General features: G+C 41.9%; 1 protein-coding gene across 2 annotated transcripts in view; it reads right to left on the reverse strand.

Annotated features, from left to right (window-relative positions):
• LOC133553647 (A disintegrin and metalloproteinase with thrombospondin motifs 2-like) overlaps nt 1–21888 on the reverse strand; it is a 338493-nt gene that overhangs the window by 37163 nt on the left and 279442 nt on the right. Inside the window, exons 7-11 of one of the 2 annotated variants that reach the window (XM_061902098.1) lie at nt 17431–17536; nt 17131–17274; nt 11286–11418; nt 3247–3276; nt 482–595 (exon numbers count right to left, since the gene is read on the reverse strand). In XM_061902098.1, the coding sequence (XP_061758082.1) occupies nt 482–595; nt 3247–3276; nt 11286–11418; nt 17131–17274; nt 17431–17536 (527 nt within the window). The remainder of the gene's footprint in view (nt 1–481; nt 596–3246; nt 3277–11285; nt 11419–17130; nt 17275–17430; nt 17537–21888) is intronic. The other variant, XM_061902099.1, reaches the window with a different exon arrangement.

Raw genomic sequence — 21888 nt, forward strand, 5'->3', positions numbered from 1 at the left:
GAACAGGGAAACCTGGTCTTCTTTTAGTGATGAAATAACCTCTATATATATATATATATATATACATATATATATGAGGGTTCCCTCAATCATCAGGAAAATTTCCTGATGATTGAGGGAACCCCTCATGAAACAGTTCTGTAGAGATGAAGTAGTCTTGTGATTTTTCCCACACCTACATATTGCGCTCTACCACGGTATCGAGCACTATTCTCTGGATAATCCAACCAAGATATCTATATATATATATATATATATATATATATGGAGGGAAAGCAGTGTCTCCATGGCTACAGCTGCTATCCATTGAAAGTCCTCCTTGAAATAGGACAGTCTATAGCACTTTAGCACTTGTTATCATTTGTACACGTAGGTCGTCCACAGTACGGCCGCTAACAAGCCGTTTAAGTTTGCACGCCATGTTCAGCACTCCTTTTATGGACTTTAATAGACCAGGGTCTTTACATTTGTCTTATGTTACCTTCCCATTTCCGCACATAGTGCCATCGATGGGCGGTCCTTTCTTGGTCTTGCAGAAGAAAGGATTGTCGGGGTGGCTGCACCACAGCTGCTTGCATGGGTCAAAGGTGCGATACTGCAGGGCACAAAGAGATACTTCTGCTTAAAATTCCCACCGGAGTAACGTGGCCGGCAGGTGGAATGAGGCTGGAAAAATAGTAAAATCAAAAGAGAACCATGAACAACAACAAAAACAACAACAACAACAATAAACCCCGCACTGTCACTGCACGTTAACCACTGAGAAACACACAGCCAATCATGCAAACTGACCAAAGGATGCACGAGAGACGGGACTCTCTGAATGAACCAGCCTGTGGTTTCAGTCGCAAAGGACGGTCAGAGGGCTCAGGGCAACATAAAGACCAGGTTTTTAAATGCCCCCAGACAGAAAGACCAGAGACTGATATCCTCTCCTTGATACTGATGAGTGTCTACAGTCCGGTGTCCGGGGGGGTCCATGCCCTCCTACCTCCTTTCCACCACCGTCCCTGCCCAACATGACCCGGCGGGACCTTGGCGGGTCAGCGGGTGAGCCGCAAGTGATGGCTAGACTGTGGTAGGTGATCACCAATGACGTCAGGCTGGAGGATCCTAAAAGCTGAAGTGAAACATGGAAAAACTGCCTCTGTTCTGGCTCAGTCATGTTCTATTTTAACAGGAAAAAAAAAATCTTCTGAGGCTTTTCCACTCGTTTATAGACTGAACTGCTGGCTCATCCCGCCAGCACTACAATGATTCAAAACAGATTTGAAGCCACAAACCACGTTTCCATATGAGCTGGGAAATTGTGTTAGATGTAAATATAAACAGAATACAATGATTTGCAAATCCTTTTCAAGCCATATTCAGTTGAATATGCTACAAAGACAACATATTTCATGTTCAAACTCATAAACTTTATTTAATTTTTTTTTTGCAAATAATAATTAACTTAGAATTTCATGGCTGCAACACGTGCCAAAGTAGTTGGGAAAGGGCATGTTCACCACTGTGTTACATCACCTTTTCTTTTAACAACACTCAAAAAACATTTGGGAACTGAGGAAACTCATTTTTCAAGCTTTGAAAGTGGAATTCTTTACAAATTCTTGTTTTATGTAGAGCTTCAGTTGTTCAACAGTCCGGGGTCTCCGCTGTCGTATTTTACGCTTCATAGTGCGGCACACATTTTCCATGGGAGACAGGTCTGGACTGCAGGCTGGCCAGGAAAGTATCCGCACTCTTTTTTACGAAGCCACGCTGTTGTAACACACGCGGCATTGTCTTGCTGAAATAAGCAGGGGCGTCCATGAAAAAGACGGCGCTTAGATGGCAGTATATGTTGTTCCAAAACCTGTATGTACCTTTCAGTATCAATGGTGCCTTCACAGATGTGTAAGTTACCCATGTCTTGGGCACTAATGCACCCCCATACCATCACAGATGCTGGCTTTTGAACTTCGCGTCGATAACAGTCTGGATGGTTCGCTTCCCCTTTGGTCCGAAAGACACCAGATTAGATTAGATAGTACTTTATTTATTCCGTCAGTTCCTTCAGGAAAATTACAATTTTCAGCACAACCCCATTCAAGATCAGACAAACAGAACAGGATCGCTGACGGGTCTGCCGGCTTCCAGCGCCCCTTACAAAAAAGATGACATACAGGTAAACCATGTCGAATATTTCCAAAAACAATTTGAAATGTGGACTCGTCAGACAACAGAACACTTTTCCACTTTGCTTCAGTCTATCTTAGATGATTTTGGGCCCGGAGAAGCCGGCGGAGTTTCTGGATGTTGTTGATAAAAGGCTTTTGCTTTGCATAGTAGAGCTTCAATTTGCACTTACAGATGTAGCGACGAACAATATTTAGTGACAGTGGTTTTCTGAAGTGTTCCTGACCCAATGTGGTGATATCCTTTAGAGATTGATGTCGGTTTTTGATACAGTGCCGTCTGAAGGATTGAATTCAATGTTGGTTTCCGGCCATGCCGCTTACGTGGAGTGATTTCTCCAGATTCTCTGAACCTTTTGATGATATTATGGAGCGTAGATGTTGAAATCCCTAAATTTCTTGCAATTGCACTTTGAGAAAGGTTGTTCTTAAACTGTTTGACTATTTGCTCACGCAGTTGTGGACAAAGGGGTGTACCTCGCCCCATCCTTTCTTGTGAAAGACTGAGCATTTTTTTGGGAAGCTGTTTTTATAGCCAATCATGGCACCCACCTGTTGCCAATGAGCCTGCACACCTGTGGGATGTTCCATATAAGTGTTTGATGAGCATTCCTCAACTTTATCAGTATTTATTGCCACCTTTCCCAACTTCTTTGTCACGTGTTGCTGGCATCAAATTCTAAAGTTAATGATTATTTGCACAAAAAAAAAAGTTTATGAGTTTGAACATGAAATATGTTGTCTTTGTAGCATATTCAACTGAATATGGCTTGAAAAGGATTTGCAAATCATTGTATTCTGTTTATATTTACATCTAACACTATTTCCCAACTCATATGGAAACAGGGGTTTGTAAAACCAGTAGCGTCCAGTTTTTGGAATAACTGGACTGTGAGCGTTTGAGAATCCTGCAGACAGAAGTCCCCCCAAAAAATAACAATGGTCGATTAAAAAAAAAAAAACTCAACAAAAAGCGTTACAAACAACTGTAAAAGACAAATTCAATGAAATCTGAGAACACATAAATAAAAGAAAATGTCCTTGGAGATGGAAGGTGGGGTTACCTTACCTGCGTTCCAGACTGGCCTGCCTTTTGGAGCTGAAGGGGTTGCATTTGACAAAAGAATAGAGGGTCATCTCGCAACGTGCGCAAAGAAGCACCTGAACAAGTCCCGTTGTCAACTAGGCAGGTGTTCCAGATGCTGGCTCGCGCTAAATTGTCATGTCTTACTCCCGAAGAACTCTTTTTGTGTCAAAAAAAACCCCGGATGCGCTTACAAGCTAAACGGTGTCCTGGACTATCAGTTATGGTTCAGTTCAGCATTGTGGCGTCACAACAGAGGACATGAGGGAAAGAAGCTATCTAAACCCATTTACCTGCTTTTAAGCAAGATGTCAATCCCGACAGAGGCCGGGAGAGAAAAGCAGAGGACATCAGAAGAAGGTGTGTGTGTGTGTGTGTGTGTGTGTGTGTGTGTGTGTGTGTGTGTGTGTGTGTGTGTGTGTGTGTGTGTGTGTGTGTGTGTGGCGCCACGTTCCATTGATGTAAGCAGTATCTACTCTCAAAACTAGAGATGTCCGATAATGGCTTTCTTGCCTGTATTGTCCAACTCTTAATTACCGATTCCGATATCAACAGATACTGATATATACACAGCGTTTCCCCCAGAAAATGTGTTAGTTAAGGTGGTGTTTCTCCAGGGGGGGAGGGGGGAGGGGGGCACCTCACGGGACAAACCACCATCACGTCTTAATCTCATTGCTCAGCCTGGGGGGCAATAGACTACAGACTATTGGTGAAGTAGGCCGGCTTCGTCACATTATACGATATATATTGTGATTTTTTTTCCTGTAATGTAAAAACAAAAGAGTCCTAGTTAACTGAGATACTAAGTATGTTATTGTTTTTGTTGACTTGGATCACCACATATTATTGTTTATACTTCCAGTTGTTGTATCACTCTGTCGTTCTACCCTCTTACTTCCTGTTTAGTCAGTCACTATGGTTGCTCATTGATCCCACCTGCTAATCACGGTTTCTGCACACCTGTCACTTTTTGATTACTTCCCTATTTAAGCCCGTCCCTTTCCATTATTCTTTCTGGGACTCTAATTTGCCTTCGAGCAACATTCACGACTGCCTACTACCCGTATGTATATTCTCGCTAGCTCTTATGCTAAGCCTTTGTTTTATTCCAGCTCTCACGCTGATGAATTGTTTTTCTTTTTTGTGTGCCTTCGTGCCAAGTATAGTTTTTGTATTTTTTTGATTGATTGATTGATACATTTATTAGTAGATTGCACAGTACAGTACATATTCCGTACAATTGACCACTAAATGGTAACACCCCAATAAGTTTTTCAACTTGTTTAAGTCGGGGTCCACGTTAATCAATTCATCAATGATTTCTATTCCTAGCTTTCATGCTAGCGCCCTTGGTTTATTTTGTCTGTTAGCTCCAGTGTTTTTGTTCATAGTCTGCTTTTGTTAAGTTTAATAAATCATTTAAACTTACCGTGTTCATGTCGAAGCATCCACGAAGGGAACAATTTGGCATCACTATGCCAACCAGTCGTAACAGTTTTGACTCAGTAAATATTAACTTACTCGGCCAAACTAATGACTAACACTGATATATACACAGCGTTTCTCCCAGAAAATGTTAGTTAAGGTGGTGTCTCTCCAGGTGGAAGGGGGCGCCTCACGGGACAAGTGGACGGGGAAGGGGGTGGGTGTAAGGAACAGTGTCGCCACCATCACGTCTCCATCTCATTGCTCAGCCTAGGGGGCTATAGACTACAGACTATTGGTGAAGTAGGCCGGCTTCGTCACATTATACGATATATATTGCGATTTTTTTTCCCTGTAATGTAAAAACAAAACAGTCCTAGTTAACTGAGATACTAAGTATGTTATTGTTTTGACTCAGTAAATATTGACTTACTGTCACGCCTATGGTTCATGTTTTGTTTTGGTCATGCTATGTTTAGTTTTTTGGACATTTAATTCTGTTTTGCATTTCCTTGTTTGTCTTGTTACCATGCCAACTGATTTAGTTTTCTGTCATGTCTGATCATGGGTTTTGTATGTCCATATTATCCTGAGCATCCCCAATCTCATCTGTTCTCAAAGCTAAGCAGTGTCTGGCCTGGTTAGTACTTGGACTGCCTAGGAATACCAGGTTCTTTTGACCTTTGGACTCTAAGTTACTTTTTTTTTTCACTCCCTGTTTTGTTACCATGACGACCAATCAGTTCACCTGTCTTGTCTCACACCTGTTTTCACTTATCATGTTCATTATTTAAGCCACAGTTACCAGTTAGTCAGTCTGGCAACATCACCTCATTCACGCCCTCGATTATCTGCTTCATGCCTTGCAATGCTGTCCTTTTTGTCCACGTAAGTTTTTTGTTATTCATGCCACTGCGCAAGTGTTTTTGTTTCATGTTTGTAGTTTATAGCCTTTGTGCTAGTCTTTTGTTTCATAGCCCAGTTTTTTGTACCGCCATTGTGCGCGCTTTTTGTTGGTTCCTGTTTTTAGTTTTAGTGTTAAAATAAAGATGTCTTTACCTTAACGCCGTTTCCACTCCATTCGCTTTGCACCTCGGGAAAAAAAAACCAAGACCAAGTCCAAGCCTGACACTTACTAAGACAAAATAATGACTGATATATACACAACATTTCAGAAAATTTGTTAGTTAAGGTGGTGTCACTCCAGGGGGAAGGGGGCGCCTCACGGGACAAGCGGACGGCAAAAGGGGGTGGGTGTAAGGAACAGTGTCGCCACCATCACTGTGGTGAAGTAGGCCGGCTTCGTCGCGTGATATTTTTTCCGTAAAGTAAAAACAAAACAGTTCTAGTTCGCTGAGATTCTAAGTATGTCATTGTTTTGACTTGGTAAATCTTGACTTACTAAGACAAAATGATGACTTTCTATAAATAAGCGTTTGCAATAAGCGTTTGAAAAAAAGAGTTAAAAGTGGGGCCACATGCTGACATATGCTTAACTCATCATGCTTAATTTATTACAGCATTCGGGAAGCCTGTAGTAGAATTTTATCATGTAAATGTTATATACATGATAAAATTCTACTACAGGCTTCCCGAATTTTATCATGTAAATGTTATATATACTCCTCTCTGAGCTGCAACCTTATCGTGGTAGAGGAGTTTGCGTGTCCCAATGATCCTAGGAGATATGTTGTCCGGGGGCATAAAGCCCCCTGGTATGGTCTCCCAAGGCAAACAGGTTCTAGGTGAGGGATCAGACAAAGAGCAGCTCGAAGACCTTTATGAAGAAGAAACATCATGGACCCAGATTTCCCTCGCCCGGACGCGGGTCACCGGGGCCCCCTCTGGAGCCAGGCCCGGAGGTGGGGCACGATGGCGAGCGCCTGGTGGCCGGGCCTGTTCCCATGGGGCCCGGCCGGGCACAGCCCGAAGAGGCAACGTGGGTCACCCCTCCAATGGGCTCACCACCCATAGCAGGGGCCATAGAGGTCGGGTGCATTGTGAGCTGGGCGACAGCCGAAGGCAGGGCACTTGGCGGTCCGATCCTCGGCTACAGAAGCTAGCTCTTGGGACGTGGAACGTCACGTCACTGGGGGGGAAAGAGCCTGAGCTAGTGCGCGAAGTCGAGAAATTCCGGCTGGATATAGTCGGACTCACTTCGACGCACAGCAAGGGCTCTGGAACCACTTCTCTCGAGAGGGATTGGACCCTCTTCCACTCTGGCGTTGCCGGCAGTGAGAGGCGACGGGCTGGGGTGGCAATTCTTGTTTCCCCCCGGCTCAAAGCCTGTACGTTGGAGTTCAACCCGGTGGACGAAAGGGTAGCCTCCCTCCGCCTTCGGGTGGGGGGACGGGTCCTGACTGTTGTTTGTGCTTATGCACCAAACGGCAGTTCAGAGTACCCACCCTTTTTGGGTACACTCGAGGGAGTACTGGAAAGTGCTCCTCCGGGTGATTCCCTTGTCCTACTGGGAGACTTCAACGCTCACGTTGGCAACGACAGTGAAACCTGGAGAGGCGTGATTGGGAAGAATGGCCGCCCGGATCTGAACCCGAGTGGTGTTTTGTTATTGGACTTTTGTGCTCGTCACGGATTGTCCATAACAAACACCATGTTCAAGCATAAGGGTGTCCATATGTGCACTTGGCACCAGGACACCCTAGGCCGCAGTTCCATGATCGACTTTGTAGTTGTGTCATCGGATTTGCGGCCTCATGTTTTGGACACTCGGGTGAAGAGAGGGGCGGAGCTTTCTACCGATCACCACCTGGTGGTGAGTTGGCTGCGATGGTGGGGGAGGATGCCGGACAGACCTGGGAGGCCCAAACGCATTGTGAGGGTCTGCTGGGAACGTCTGGCAGAGTCTCCTGTCAGACAAAGTTTCAATTCCCACCTCCGGAAGAACTTTGAACATGTCACGAGGGAGGTGCTGGACATTGAGTCCGAGTGGACCATGTTCCGCACCTCTATTGTCGAGGCGGCAGATCGGAGCTGTGGCCGCAAGGTAGTTGGTGCCTGTCGGGGCGGCAATCCTAAAACCCCTTGGTGGACACCAGCGGTGAGGGATGCCGTCAAGCTGAAGAAGGAGTCCTATCGGGTCCTTTTGGCTCATAGGACTCCGGAGGCAGTGGACAGGTACCGACAGGCCAAGCGGTGTGCAGCTTCAGCGGTCGCGGAGGCAAAAACTCGGACATGGGAAGAGTTCGGGGAAGCCATGGAAAACGACTTCCGGACGGCTTCGAAGCGATTCTGGACCACCGTCCGCCGCCTCAGGAAGGGGAAACAGTGCACTATCAACACCGTGTATGGTGCGGATGGTGTTCTGCTGACCTCGACTGCGGTAGTTAAAAAGCTCCTCGGTGGCAAGGCCCCAGGGGTGGACGAGATCCGCCCGGAGTTCCTAAAGGCTCTGGATGCTGTGGGGCTGTCTTGGTTGACAAGACTTTGCAGCATCGCGTGGACATCGGGGGCGGTACCTCTGGATTGGCAGACCGGGGTGGTGGTTCCTCTCTTTAAGAAGGGGGACCGGAGAGTGTGTTCCAACTATCGTGGGATCACACTCCTCAGCCTTCCCGGTAAGGTTTATTCAGGTGTACTGGAGAGGAGGCTACGTCGGATAGTCGAACCTCGGATTCAGGAGGAACAGTGTGGTTTTCGTCCTGGTCGTGGAACTGTGGACCAGCTCTATACTCTCGGCAGGGTTCTTGAGGGTGCATGGGAGTTTGCCCAACCAGTCTACATGTGCTTTGTGGACTTGGAGAAGGCATTCGACCGTGTCCCTCGGGAAGTCCTGTGGGGAGTGCTCAGAGAGTATGGGGTATCGGACTGTCTTATTGTGGCGGTCCGTTCCCTGTACGATCAGTGCCAGAGCTTGGTCCGCATTGCCGGCAGTAAGTCGAACACATTTCCAGTGAGGGTTGGACTCCGCCAAGGCTGTCCTTTGTCACCGATTCTGTTCATAACTTTTATGGACAGAATTTCTAGGCGCAGTCAAGGCGTTGAGGGGTTCCGGTTTGGTAACCGCAGGATTAGGTCTCTGCTTTTTGCAGATGATGTGGTCCTGATGGCTTCATCTGACCGGGATCTTCAGCTCTCGCTGGATCGGTTCGCAGCCGAGTGTGAAGCGACCGGAATGAGAATCAGCACCTCCAAGTCCGAGTCCATGGTTCTCGCCCGGAAAAGGGTGGAGTGCCATCTCCGGGTTGGGGAGGAGACCCTGCCCCAAGTGGAGGAGTTCAAGTACCTAGGAGTCTTGTTCACGAGTGAGGGAAGAGTGGATCGTGAGATCGACAGGCGGATCGTTGCGGCGTCTTCAGTAATGCGGACGTTGTACCGGTCCGTTGTGGTGAAGAAGGAGCTGAGCCGGAAGGCAAAGCTCTCAATTTACCGGTCGATCTACGTTCCCATCCTCACCTATGGTCATGAGCTTTGGGTCATGACCGAAAGGATAAGATCACGGGTACAAGCGGCCCAAATGAGTTTCCAGGTCTCTCCCTTAGAGATAGGGTGAGAAGCTCTGCCATCCGGGAGGAACTCAAAGTAAAGCCGCTGCTCCTCCACATGGAGAGGAGCCAGATGAGGTGGTTCGGGCATCTGGTCAGGATGCCACCCGAACGCCTCCCTAGGGAGGTGTTTAGGGCACGTCCAACCGGTAGGAGGCCACGGGGAAGACCCAGGACACGTTGGGAAGACTATGTCTCCCGGCTGGCCTGGGAACGCCTCGGGATCCCCCGGGAAGAGCTAGACGAAGTGGCTGGGGAGAGGGAAGTCTGGGTTTCCCTGCTTAGGCTGTTGCCCCCGCGACCCGACCTCGGATAAGCGGAAGATGATGGATGGATTGATGGATGTTATATATTTTTTTTATCAACATGTGATAATAGGGACCCTGCCATTAAAAAGTAGGCTGAAAACTATAGCTGAAAAATAGTACAATAGCAATAGGAGAGACTATTCATCCCTGAACACCATGGAGTTCATGTAGGCTTTATGATGCACTTACATTATTATATCAAGTATCAGAGACCGAAACTCTTCATTTAACATCATGTCCTTTTTTGCTGCTTCAACACACCTCAATCAATACAGAAAATGGTAATGTGAAATAACTTTGTTATTGTAGGTCAATAATGTTTGTCACACAGACAGGGCTTTGCTGTCCGTAACACGCACGCACGCATGCACGCACGCACGCACGCACGCAAGCACGAACACACACATACACACACACACAGCAATATGAGCTAACCTTATGCTAAAAGCTAATTAGCCTTTACCACAAGGACTGCGAGCGAGCTGAGTTGCCGCTTATGTTTCTAAAACGTCAACGGGCTCAGAGTGATGTCACTAGTAGTTGACGGGGAGGTGTTTATTATAATTTGGGGAGAGTCCGCTGCATTATGCTCACCTGCTATACAACTTTCTGCTCACTACTTTGTCTGCTGATTGGTGGTTATCGCTCTGCGTGTAACCAATCAGATGGTTCTGTGGGTGGGACAATGCTGGGTGCTGCATGGACGTACTGACAGAGACAGTATATTGTATATTGTAGCGTCCCGGAAGAGTTAGTGCTGCTAAGGATTCTGGGTATTTGTTCTGTTGTGTTTATGTTGTGTTACGGTGCGGATGTTCTCCCGAAATGTTTTTGTTATTCTTGTTTGGTGTGGGTTCACAGTGTGGCTCATATTTGTAACAGTGTTAAAGTTGTTTATACGGCCACCCTCAGTGTGACATGTATGGTTGTTGACCAAGTATGAGTTGCATTCACTTGTATATCTGTGAAAAGCCGTAGATATTGTGTGACTGGGCCGGCACTTCTCCCTACGTCCGTGTATCCCACCGTACTGCGGCGTTTTAGGAAGTCATACATTTTACTTTTTGTAACCGATACCGATAATTTCCAATATTACATTTTAAAGCTGATCGATCAAAGAGATCTACAGGCGATTTGGTGCGGCGTCTTCAGTAATGCGGATGCTGTATCGATCCGTTGTGGTGAAGAAGGAGCTGTGCCGGAAGGCAAAGTTCTAAATTTACTGGTCGATATACGTTCCCATCCTCACCTATGGTCATGAGCTTTGGGTCATGACCGAAAGGATAAGATCTCGGGTACAAGCGGCCAAAATGAGCGAAACTCTCCCTTAGAGATAGGGTAAGAAGCTCTGCCATCCGGTAGGAGCTCAAAGTAAAACCACTGCTCCTCCACATTGGGTGCTTCGGACATTGGGTGCTTCGGGCATTGGGTCAGGATGCCACCCAAATGTTTCCCTAGGGAGGCGTCCGATCAGTAGGAGGCCACGGGGTAGACCCAGACGAGTTGGGTAGACTACTGTATGTCTCCCGGCTGGCCTAGGAACACTTCGGGATCCCTTGGGAAGAGCTGGACGAACTGGATGGGGAGAGGGAAGTCTGGGCTTCCCTACTTAGGCTGCTGCCCCCGCGACCCGACCTCGGATAAGCAGAAGAAGACGGATGGACGGATGGCATTTTAAAGCATTTATCGGCCAATATTATCGGCAATCCGACATTATCGGACATCTCTACTCTTTACTGGTAGGACCAGGACTGTGTTTGCACGTGTCTTCGTGTGAGCATCTTACCGCAGTGCACATGGCGTAGCCCACACCGAAGTCGAAGCGGCACTGCTCGTTCATGGAGTAGTGCAACCCGGGGAGTTGAGGCAGCGACGGCCAGTTGTGGTCGAAGGGGTCGTCGCGGAGACAGTCGTAGGAACTAGGAGACACAGGGACATGGATGGAGTGAACGGGGGAAGAGTGTGTAAGTGACACAATTGGGATATTGATCATGGCAGCGATCGACAATCCATAAAAAACACGTTGACAGCATTGGACCACAGAAAAGAGATCAGTACTGTCATCTGAAAATGTAAATAAACTTGTTATCTGGTCAGAAGAAGAGTATAAGGCGCACCTAAAATCCTTTCATTTTCTCAAAAATGGCCATTGAACAAGTCTTGTTGCGTGAATGCTCTGAAGCAGTGCTTCTCAACCTTTTTTTCAGTCATGTACCCTCGTGAACATTTTTTTAATTTGTCACGCCTATGGTTCATGTTTTGTTTTGGTCATGCTATGTTTTGTTTTTTGGACATTTAGCTCTGTTTTGCATTTCCTTGTTTGTCTTGTTACCATGCCAACTGATTTAGCTTTCATCTGTCATGTCTGATCGTGAGTTTTGTATGTCCATATTACCCTGAGCATCCCCAATCTTATCTGTTCTCAAAGCTAAGCAGTCTCTGGCCTGGTTAGTACTTGGATGGGAGACTGCCTAAGAATACCAGCTGCTTTTGACCCTTTGGACTCTAAGTTCCTTTTTTTTTCACTCCCTGTTTTGTTACCATGACAACCAATCAGTTTACCTGTCTTGTCTCACACCTGTTTTCACTTATCATGTTCATTATTTAAGCCACAGTTACCAGGTAGTCAGTCTGGCAACATCACCTCATTCACGCCCTCGATTATCTGCTTCATGCCTTGCAATGCTGTCCATTTTGTCCACTCAAGTTTTTGCTATTCATGCCACTGCACAAGTGTTTTGTTTCATGTTTATAGTTTATAGCCTTTGTGCTAGTCTTTTGTTTCATAGCCCAAGTTTTGTACCTCCATTGTGAGCGCTTTTTGTTTGTTCCTGTTTTTAGTTTATTAGTGTTAAAATAAAGATGTCTTTACCTTCACGCCGTTTCCACTCCATTCGCTTTGCACCTCGGGAAAATAAACCAAGACCAAGTCCAAGCCTGACATAATTCAAGTACCCCCTAATCAGAGCAAAGTATTTTTGGTTGAAAACAAAGAGATAAAGAAGTAAAATACAGCACTATGTCATCAGTTACTGATTTATTAAATTGTATAACAGTGCAAAATATTGCTCATTTGTAGTGGTCTTTCTTGAACTATTTGGGAAAAAAAGATATACAAATAACTAAAAACGTGTTGAAAAATAAACAAGTGATTCAATTCTAAATAAATATTTCTCCACATAGAAGTAATCATCAACTTAAAGTGCCCTCTTTGGGGATTGTAATAGAGATCCATCTGGATTCATCAACTTCATTCCAAACATTTCTTCACAAAAAGAGAAATCTTTAACATCAATATTTATGGAACATGTCCACAAAAAATCTAGCTGTCAACACTGAATATTGCATTGTTGTATTTCTTTTCACACTTTATGAACTTACATTCATATTTTGTTGAAGTATTATTCGATAATGGATTTTTGAATTGTTCATATTTTTAGAATATGTTTGAAAAATCTCACGTACCCTCTTGGCATACCTTCAAGTACCCCCAGGGTACGCGTACCCCCATTTAGAACCACTGATCTAGAGATTTAAAACTTGAATAATAATGAAAATAATAATTCTGAATAATGAGACATTCTTAATATTTTTTTTGGGACCAAAACCCTTTGGGGTCCCCAGGATCATAACTGATTGGAGGACTAAATTTATTTTTTATACACTTATTGCATTGGTTTTTTTAAACAAAAAAATATGAAAATAGCCCCCGCCTGCTTTTATTTTTCAGTGTGTGGCCCTAAGTGGAAAAAGTTTGGACACCCTTGCCCTAATCAGAGCAAAGCATTTTTGGTTGAAAAAAAAAGAGATAAAGAAGTAAAATACAGCACTATGTCATCAGTTTATGATTTATTAAATTGTATAACAGTGCAAAATATTGCTCATTTGTAGTGGTCTTTCTTCAACTATTTGGAAAAAAAAGTAACTAAAAACGTGTTGAAAAATAAACAAGTGATTCAATTATAAATAAAGATTTCTCCACATAGAAGTAATCATCAACTTAAAGTGCCCTCTTTGGGATTGTAATAGAGATCCATCTGGATTCATTAACTTACTTCTAAACATTTCTTCACAAAAAATAAATGTTTAACATCAATATTTATGGAACATGTCCACAAAAACTCTAGCTGTCAACACTGAATATTGCATTGTTGTATTTCTTTTTCACACTTTATGAACTTATATTCATATTTTGTTGAAGTATTATTCAATTAATATATTTATAAAGGATTTTTGAATTGTTGCTATTTTTAGAATATTTTTTTTTAATCTCGCGTACCCCTTGGCATACCTTCAAGTACCCCCAGGGGTACGCGTACCCCCATTTGAGAACCACTGCTCTAAAGCAGTGTTTTTTTGAGCCAAGGCACATTTTTTTGCGTGGAAAAAATCCGCAGGCACACCAACAGCAGAAATCACTAAAAAACTAAACTCGGTTGACATTAAAAAGCCAATTTTCCCAAAATTCCCAAATACCATTTATTACTTCAAAATATATTGTCTGATTTAAACAATTCCAACAATAACCATTTCAACTCACTCGGACCATTCAAGTTTTTTTTTTTACCATTTTCCCCCCAAAATTCCAGATTTTCCAGAAACTCCCAGATACCATTTACTACTTCAACATTTCTTGCCCGATTCAAACAATTCCAACACCAACCGATTCAACTAATTTAGGACACTCATGCTCGGAATCATTTTACAAATAATTCCACTCTTTCCAAGATTCCCAAATTTCCAGGAATTTCACATTGAAATGAATGGGACATTTTTCCAAGTTGCACAATTCCCACATTTTTCAACTTTTCAAACCAATCAAACACATTCCTCTCATGTGAATAATATAAACACAAACTATTATTCAGCATTATTCGCATGTGAATAACATAAATTCAGTCTATTATTCTGCATTATTCACATGTGAATAACATAAATTCAGTCTATTATTCAGCATTATTCACATGTGAGTAACATAAATTCAGTCTATTATTCAGCATTATTCACATGTGAGTAACATAAATACAGTCTATTATACAGCATTATTCACATGTGAGTAACATAAATTCAGTCTATTATTCAGCATTATTCACATGTGAATAACATAAATTCAGTCTATTATTCAGCATTATTCACATGTGAGTAACATAAATTCAGTCTATTATTCAGCATTATTCACATGTGAGTAACATAAATGCAGTCTATTATTCAGCATTATTCACATGTGAATAACATAAATTCAGTCTATTATACAGCATTATTCACATGTGAATAACATACATTCAATCTGTTATTCAGCATTATTCACATGTGAATAACATAAATTCAGTCTATTATACAGCATTATTCACATGTGAATAACATAAATTCAGTCTATTATACAGCATTATTCACATGTGAATAACATAAATACAGTCTATTATACAGCATTATTCACATGTGAGTAACATAAATTCAGTCTATTATTCAGCATTATTCACATGTGAATAACATAAATTCAGTCTATTATTCAGCATTATTCACATGTGAGTAACATAAATTCAGTCTATTATTCAGCATTATTCACATGTGAGTAACATAAATGCAGTCTATTATTCAGCATTATTCACATGTGAATAACATAAATTCAGTCTATTATACAGCATTATTCACATGTGAATAACATACATTCAATCTGTTATTCAGCATTATTCACATGTGAATAACATAAATTCAGTCTATTATACAGCATTATTCACATGTGAATAACATAAATTCAGTCTATTATACAGCATTATTCACATGTGAATAACATAGATTCAGTCTATTATACAGCATTATTCACATGTGAATAACATACATTCAATCTGTTATTCAGCATTATTCACATGTGAATAACATAAATTCAGTCTATTATACAGCATTATTCACATGTGAATAACATAAATTCAATCTGTTATTCAGCATTATTCACATGTGAATAACATAAATTCAGTCTATTATACAGCATTATTCACATGTGAATAACATAAATTCAGTCTATTATACAGCATTATTCACATGTGAATAACATAAATGCAGTCTATTATACAGCATTATTCACATGTGAATAACATAAATGCAGTCTATTATTCAGCATTATTCACATGTGAATAACATAAATACAGTCTATTATACAGCATTATTCACATGTATATAATATAAATACAGTCTATTATACAGCATTATTCACATGTGAATAACATAAATTCAGTCTATTATACAGCATTATTCACATGTGAATAACATAAATTCAGTCTATTATATGAATAACATAAATTCAGTCTATTATACAGCATTATTCACATGTGAATAACATAAATTCAGTCTATTATTCAGCATTATTCACATGTGAATAACATAAATTCGATCTGTTATTCAGCATTATTCACATGTGAATAACATAAATTCAGTCTATTATTCAGCATTATTCACATGTGAATAACATAAATTCAATCTGTTATTCAGCATTATTCACATGTGAATAACATAAATTCAGTCTATTATTCAGCATTATTCACATGTGAATAACATAAATTCAGTCTATTATATGAATAACATAAATTCAGTCTATTATACAGCATTATTCACATGTGAATAACATAAATTCAGTCTATTATTCAGCATTATTCACATGTGAATAACATAAATACAGTCTATTATACAGCATTATTCACATGTGAATAACATAAATTCAGTCTATTATACAGCATTATTCACATGTGAATAACATAAATTCAGTCTATTATTCAGCATTATTCACATGTGAATAACATAAATACAGTCTATTATACAGCATTATTCACATGTGAATAATATAAATACAGTCTATTATACAGCATTATTCACATGTGAATAACATAAATTCAGTCTATTATACAGCATTATTCACATGTGAATAACATAAATTCAGTCTATTATATGAATAACATAAATTCAGTCTATTATACAGCATTATTCCAATGTGAATAACATAAATTCAGTCTATTATTCAGCATTATTCACATGTGAATAACATAAATTCAGTCTATTATACAGCATTATTCACATGTGAATAACATAAATACAGTCTATTATACAGCATTATTCACATGTGAATAACATAAATACAGTCTATTATACAGCATTATTCACATGTGAATAACATAAATACAGTCTATTATACAGCATTATTCACATGTGAATAACATAAATACAGTCTATTATACAGCATTATTCACATGTGAATAACATAAATACAGTCTATTATACAGCATTATTCACATGCGAATAACATAAATACAGTCTATTATACAGCATTATTCACATGTGAATAACATAAATGCAGTCTATTATACATTATGCTCATGCTATTTAGTTCATAATGGATACATTGCATGCAAAACTACTTTTTAAAATAACAATAGATTTATTAAGTCTGCGTGTGTGCCTAAACTAAATCTATGACCCAAAAACAATAGCTGCACTAAACACAATCAATAGTGTGATCAGTCTTTCCGTTTTTTATATCTAAGGCGTGAACCAAAACTGTCCATGACCAATATTTGAATCATTGTGCAAATTGTCTGCAAAATAATAGTAGGATGCGACAAAGTACGAGTCATATGTCTCACTGGAGGTAGCGTCCCAGCTCTTGCATGCTACATCTGGACCAGTGGAAACGGTGGAAGGCAGCCTGAACCAAAGGCGCCATGATGCTTCCCATGTGGACCTCGTCCCCACAGCGGTTCCCCTGGCCGTCGTGCTCCATGCCCAGCCTGCAGAGACACATCGGGCGCAGGACACACGGGTGAAATGGAGGGAAAAAGACGAAGCGGACAGACGGGGGATGAGCGGGAGGAGAGGAAGGGAAGATTCTCTTAGAAGTGACCATGGAGTCCAAAGTCTAGTGAACTTTCTAGCGAAGCACTCACACATGTCCGGTCTCGTGGGCCACCACGAAGGCCGAGGAGAAACCATCTTCGTGGTTCAAAGTGCAGCTCCTTACCGGATGGCACATGCCCGTCACTGGGGCATAACCTGCACAGCATTAAGACCAATAACAAAACAATTAAAACGTTGTAGAATTATATTATTTATACAGTGGGGCTAAAAAGTATTTAGTCAGCCAGCGATTGTGCAAGTTCTCCCACTTCAAATGATGACAGAGGTCTGTCATTTTCATCATAGGTACACTTCAACTGGGAGAGACAGAATGTGAAAAAAAATCCAGTAATTCACATTGTAAGAATTTTTAAGAATTTATTTGTAAATGATGGTGGAAAATAAGTATTTGGTCAACCATTCAAAGCTCTCACTGATGGAAGGAGGTTTTGGCTCCAAATCTCACGATACATGGCCCCCTTCATTCTTTCCTTAACACGGATCAATCGTCCTGTCCCCTTAGCAGAAAAACAGCCCCAAAGCATGATGTTTCCACCCCCATGCTTCACAGTAGGTATGGTGTTCTTGGGAAGCAACTCAGTATTCTTCTTCCTCCAAACACGACGAGTTGAGTTTATACCAAAAAGTTCTGTTTTGGTTTCATCTGACCACATGACATTCTCCCAATCCTCTGCTGTATCATCCATGTGCTCTCTGGCAAACTTCAGACGGACCTGGACATGCACTGGCTTAAGCAGGGGGACACGTCTGGCACTGCAGGATTTGATTCCCTGTAGGCTTAGTGTGTTGCTGATGGTAACCTTTGTTACTTTGGTCCCAGCTCTCTGCAGGTCATTCACCAGGTCCCCCCGTGTGGTTCTGGGATTTTTGCTCACCGTTCTCATGATCATTGTGACCCCACGGGATGAGATCTTGCGTGGAGCCCCAGATCGAGGGAGATTATCAGTGGTCTTGTATGTCTTCCATTTTCTGATAATTGCTCCCACAGTTGATTTTTTTTACACCAAGCTGCTTGCCTATTGTAGATTCACTCTTCCCAGTCTGGTGCAGGTCTACAATTATTTTCCTGGTGTCCTTCGACAGCTCTTTGGTCTTGACCATAGTGGAGTTTGGAGTCTGACTGTTTGAGGCTGTGGACAGGTGTCTTTTATACAGATAACGAGTTCAAACAAGTGCCATTAATACAGGTAACGAGTGGAGGACAGAAAAACTTCTTAAAAAAGAAGTTACAGGTCTGTGAGAGCCAGAGATCTTCCTTGTTTGAAGTGATCAAATACTTTTTTTCCACCATAATTTACAAATAAATAAATTAGTGGTTGGTGCACTAATTGTAAGTGTATATTGTGTTTTTTATGTTGATTTAATAAAAACAATTTTCTTAAATTTTTTTAATTTTTTTTTTCTTGTAATAAAAATGAATAAAAGATTCATCTGCGGCCCGGTACCAATCGGGCCACGGCCCGGTGGTTGGGGACCACTGCATTAGCGTATTACAGGGGTGCCCCCTTTTTTTCTGCAGGCGAGCTACTTTTCAATTGACCAACTCGAGGGGATCTACCTCATTTATATATATCATTTATATTTATTTATTTATGAAAGAGACATTTTTGTAAACAAGTTAAATGTGTTTAATGATAATACAAGCATGTGTAACACATATAGATGTCTTTCTTTCACAAAGACAAGAATATAAGTTGGTGTATTACCTGATTCTGATGACTTGCATTGATTGGAATCAGACAGTAATGATGATAACGCCCACATTTTCAAATGGAGGAGAAAAAAAGTTGTCCTTTCTGTACAATACCACATGAAAGTGGTTGGTTTTTGGCATCTAATTCATCCAGCTTCCATACACTTTACAAGAAAAACATTGGCGGCAAATTCCGTAGCTTGCTTGATTGACATTCACGGCACCCGAGGGTCTTGTGAGATGACGCTGGCTGCTGCCAGTTCATTATTATGAAAAAATGACAGAGAGGAAGGCCAGAAACACTTTTTATTTCAACAGACTTTCGTCAAAACTCTAAAGGCCGACTGCACATTTCCTATCTTCACAATAAAAGCCCTGCTTCATGCTGCCTGCGCTAACAAAATAAGAGTCTCAGAAAGCTGGCGTGCACAAGTGATGTGCACGCCAGCTTTCTGAGGGATCGCTTGTGCACGCCAGTTTTCCAAGACTCTGTATTTAGTTAGCGCAGGCAGCATGAAGCAGGGCTTTTATTGTGAAGATAGGAAATGTGCAGTCGGCCTTTAGAGTTTTGACGGAAGGTACGGCGCGAGAGTCTGTTGAAATAAAAAGTGTTTCTCGCCTTCCTCTCGGTCATATTTTCATAATAATGATCTTGCAGCAGCCAGCGTCATCTCACAAGACCCTCCGGTACCGTGAATGTCATTTAAGTGACGTCTTGGTGAAGATTGATGATCACTCATTTTTAGGTCTATTTTTTTTAAAAGCCTGGCTGGAGATGGACTGACACACCCCCCGCGGTCGACTGGTAGCTCGCCATCGACGTAATGGGCACCCCTGGCGTATTAGTATCTCAGACGCGTTGTTTTGCATCTTATTATTTAGTGCATAAGCGGCGTCGCGTACGTAAAGTACTTTGTCGCACTCGGTCAAACACGAAAGGCGTGCACGTGTACGTTTGTGCGTCTCAAGCCCCAAAGCGCCTCGGCGTGTCTTCATCTGCCTGTGAGTCCTGTGCTGCCTCTAATTGTGGTGCGGTTCCTGGCCCTGTTCCCTCTATTGATTTTTCTGCTGCAAAAGGCTGAGCCCAAGGGCAGCTAAAGGGCTTGTGTGTAGCTGGGCCACTGCCTTTAGACGGCCTCTCCCTAGGGGCCGCCTGTTAGCTTGCACTCTGATGCACGCAAAACCGCCAACCCCACACTAAACTATGCTGCAGCACTGCAAAAACTGAAATCTAAGATCAAATATCTCAAGTAAGGCTGATATTTGCCTATTTTCTGTCTGATAAGATAATTCTTCTCACTAAGCAGATTTTATGTAAGAGTGTTTTACTTGTTTTAAGTGTTTTGGTCCCAAATGATCTCAGTAAAATATTACAGCTTGTTGCTGAGATGTGATGACCTATATTGAGTAAAACATGCTTGAAACTAGAATATCAACTGTTGCAAAGCTGTGTCATCAACACTCACAAGAATAAAACTACTTTTTTAAAGTAATTCTTATATCAAGCATGAAAAAAAAATCATGACTTAGACACAATTGTGTCTCATATTAAAACAGATGACCGCCAAATGGACTTTGCTGATTTGTTTTCAATGAAACAATAGAAAATACGTACTCATATAGTAGTAGTTATTTGTCAAAACGTGGACTATGGTGTGGTTTGTTTTCCCAGAATGCAAAGGAAGGTGACGGGACATGGCGTGAAGATAAAGACATATTTTAATTTATCTATAAAAAATAAAAAAAAAGTGCTAACTAAAGGCGCGCACAAGGCGGAGAACAATCTTGGCTAGAAAACAAAAACTACCACAAAGGCAAAACTATGGATATGAAACAAAAGACTTGTTAAACGTGAAATGAATAAACAAAACTTCCATCCATCCATTTTCTACCGCTTATTCCCTTTTGGGGTTGCGGGGGGCGCTGGCGCCTATCTCAGCTACAATCGGGCGGAAGGCGGGGTACACCCTGGACAAGTCGCCACCTTATCACAGGGCCAACACAGATAGACAGACAACATTCACACACTAGGGACCATTTAGTGTTGCCAATCAACCTATCCCCAGGTGCATGTCTTTGGAGGTGGGAGGAAGCCGGAGTACCCGGAGGGAACCCACGCATTCACGGGGAGAACATGCAAACTCCACACAGAAAGATCCCGAGCCTGGATTTGAACCCAGGACTGCAGGACCTTCGTATTGTGAGGCAGACGAACTAACCCCTCTGCCACCGTGAAGCCTAAGCAAAACTTACTTGGAAAGAAATGAGCAGAGCGATACATGACCAGAGTGAACAGAGCATGGAGCAACAACAATGACGCCAGCCCGACTGCCTGGCAACTACAAGCTTAAATGATAGTGACATGATTAACACAGGTGCGTCATTCCTAAACAAATCAGGTGCGTGAGTCCAAATGAGTGCAGGTGAACTTATCAGTCGTCATGGTGACAAAACAATGGAGCGTAAACAGGAACTAAAAAAGAGTCTTAAACCAACAGAACATAACGAAACAAAACATGACATGACATTACTAGTGAGAATGTACTTATTTTAAGGTATTTTGGGTTCAGTTGGGTTAGCTAATTTTACTTGTTTTGGAAAGTATTGACAAGCCACATTTTCTTGTTCTATTGGCAGATAATTTTGCTTAGTTCAAATAAAATACCCCTCATTTTTGTATTTTTTATTGTTGTTTATGAACACTGACTTTTTGCAGTGCACAAGTATGAATGTCATCTTGTGATCATGTTTTATTTTGTTATGTTCTGTTACTTCAGGACTCCATTAGTTCCTG

Source organism: Nerophis ophidion, linkage group LG05 (genome assembly GCF_033978795.1).
Source record: "Nerophis ophidion isolate RoL-2023_Sa linkage group LG05, RoL_Noph_v1.0, whole genome shotgun sequence".
Taxonomy (NCBI): domain Eukaryota; kingdom Metazoa; phylum Chordata; class Actinopteri; order Syngnathiformes; family Syngnathidae; genus Nerophis; species Nerophis ophidion.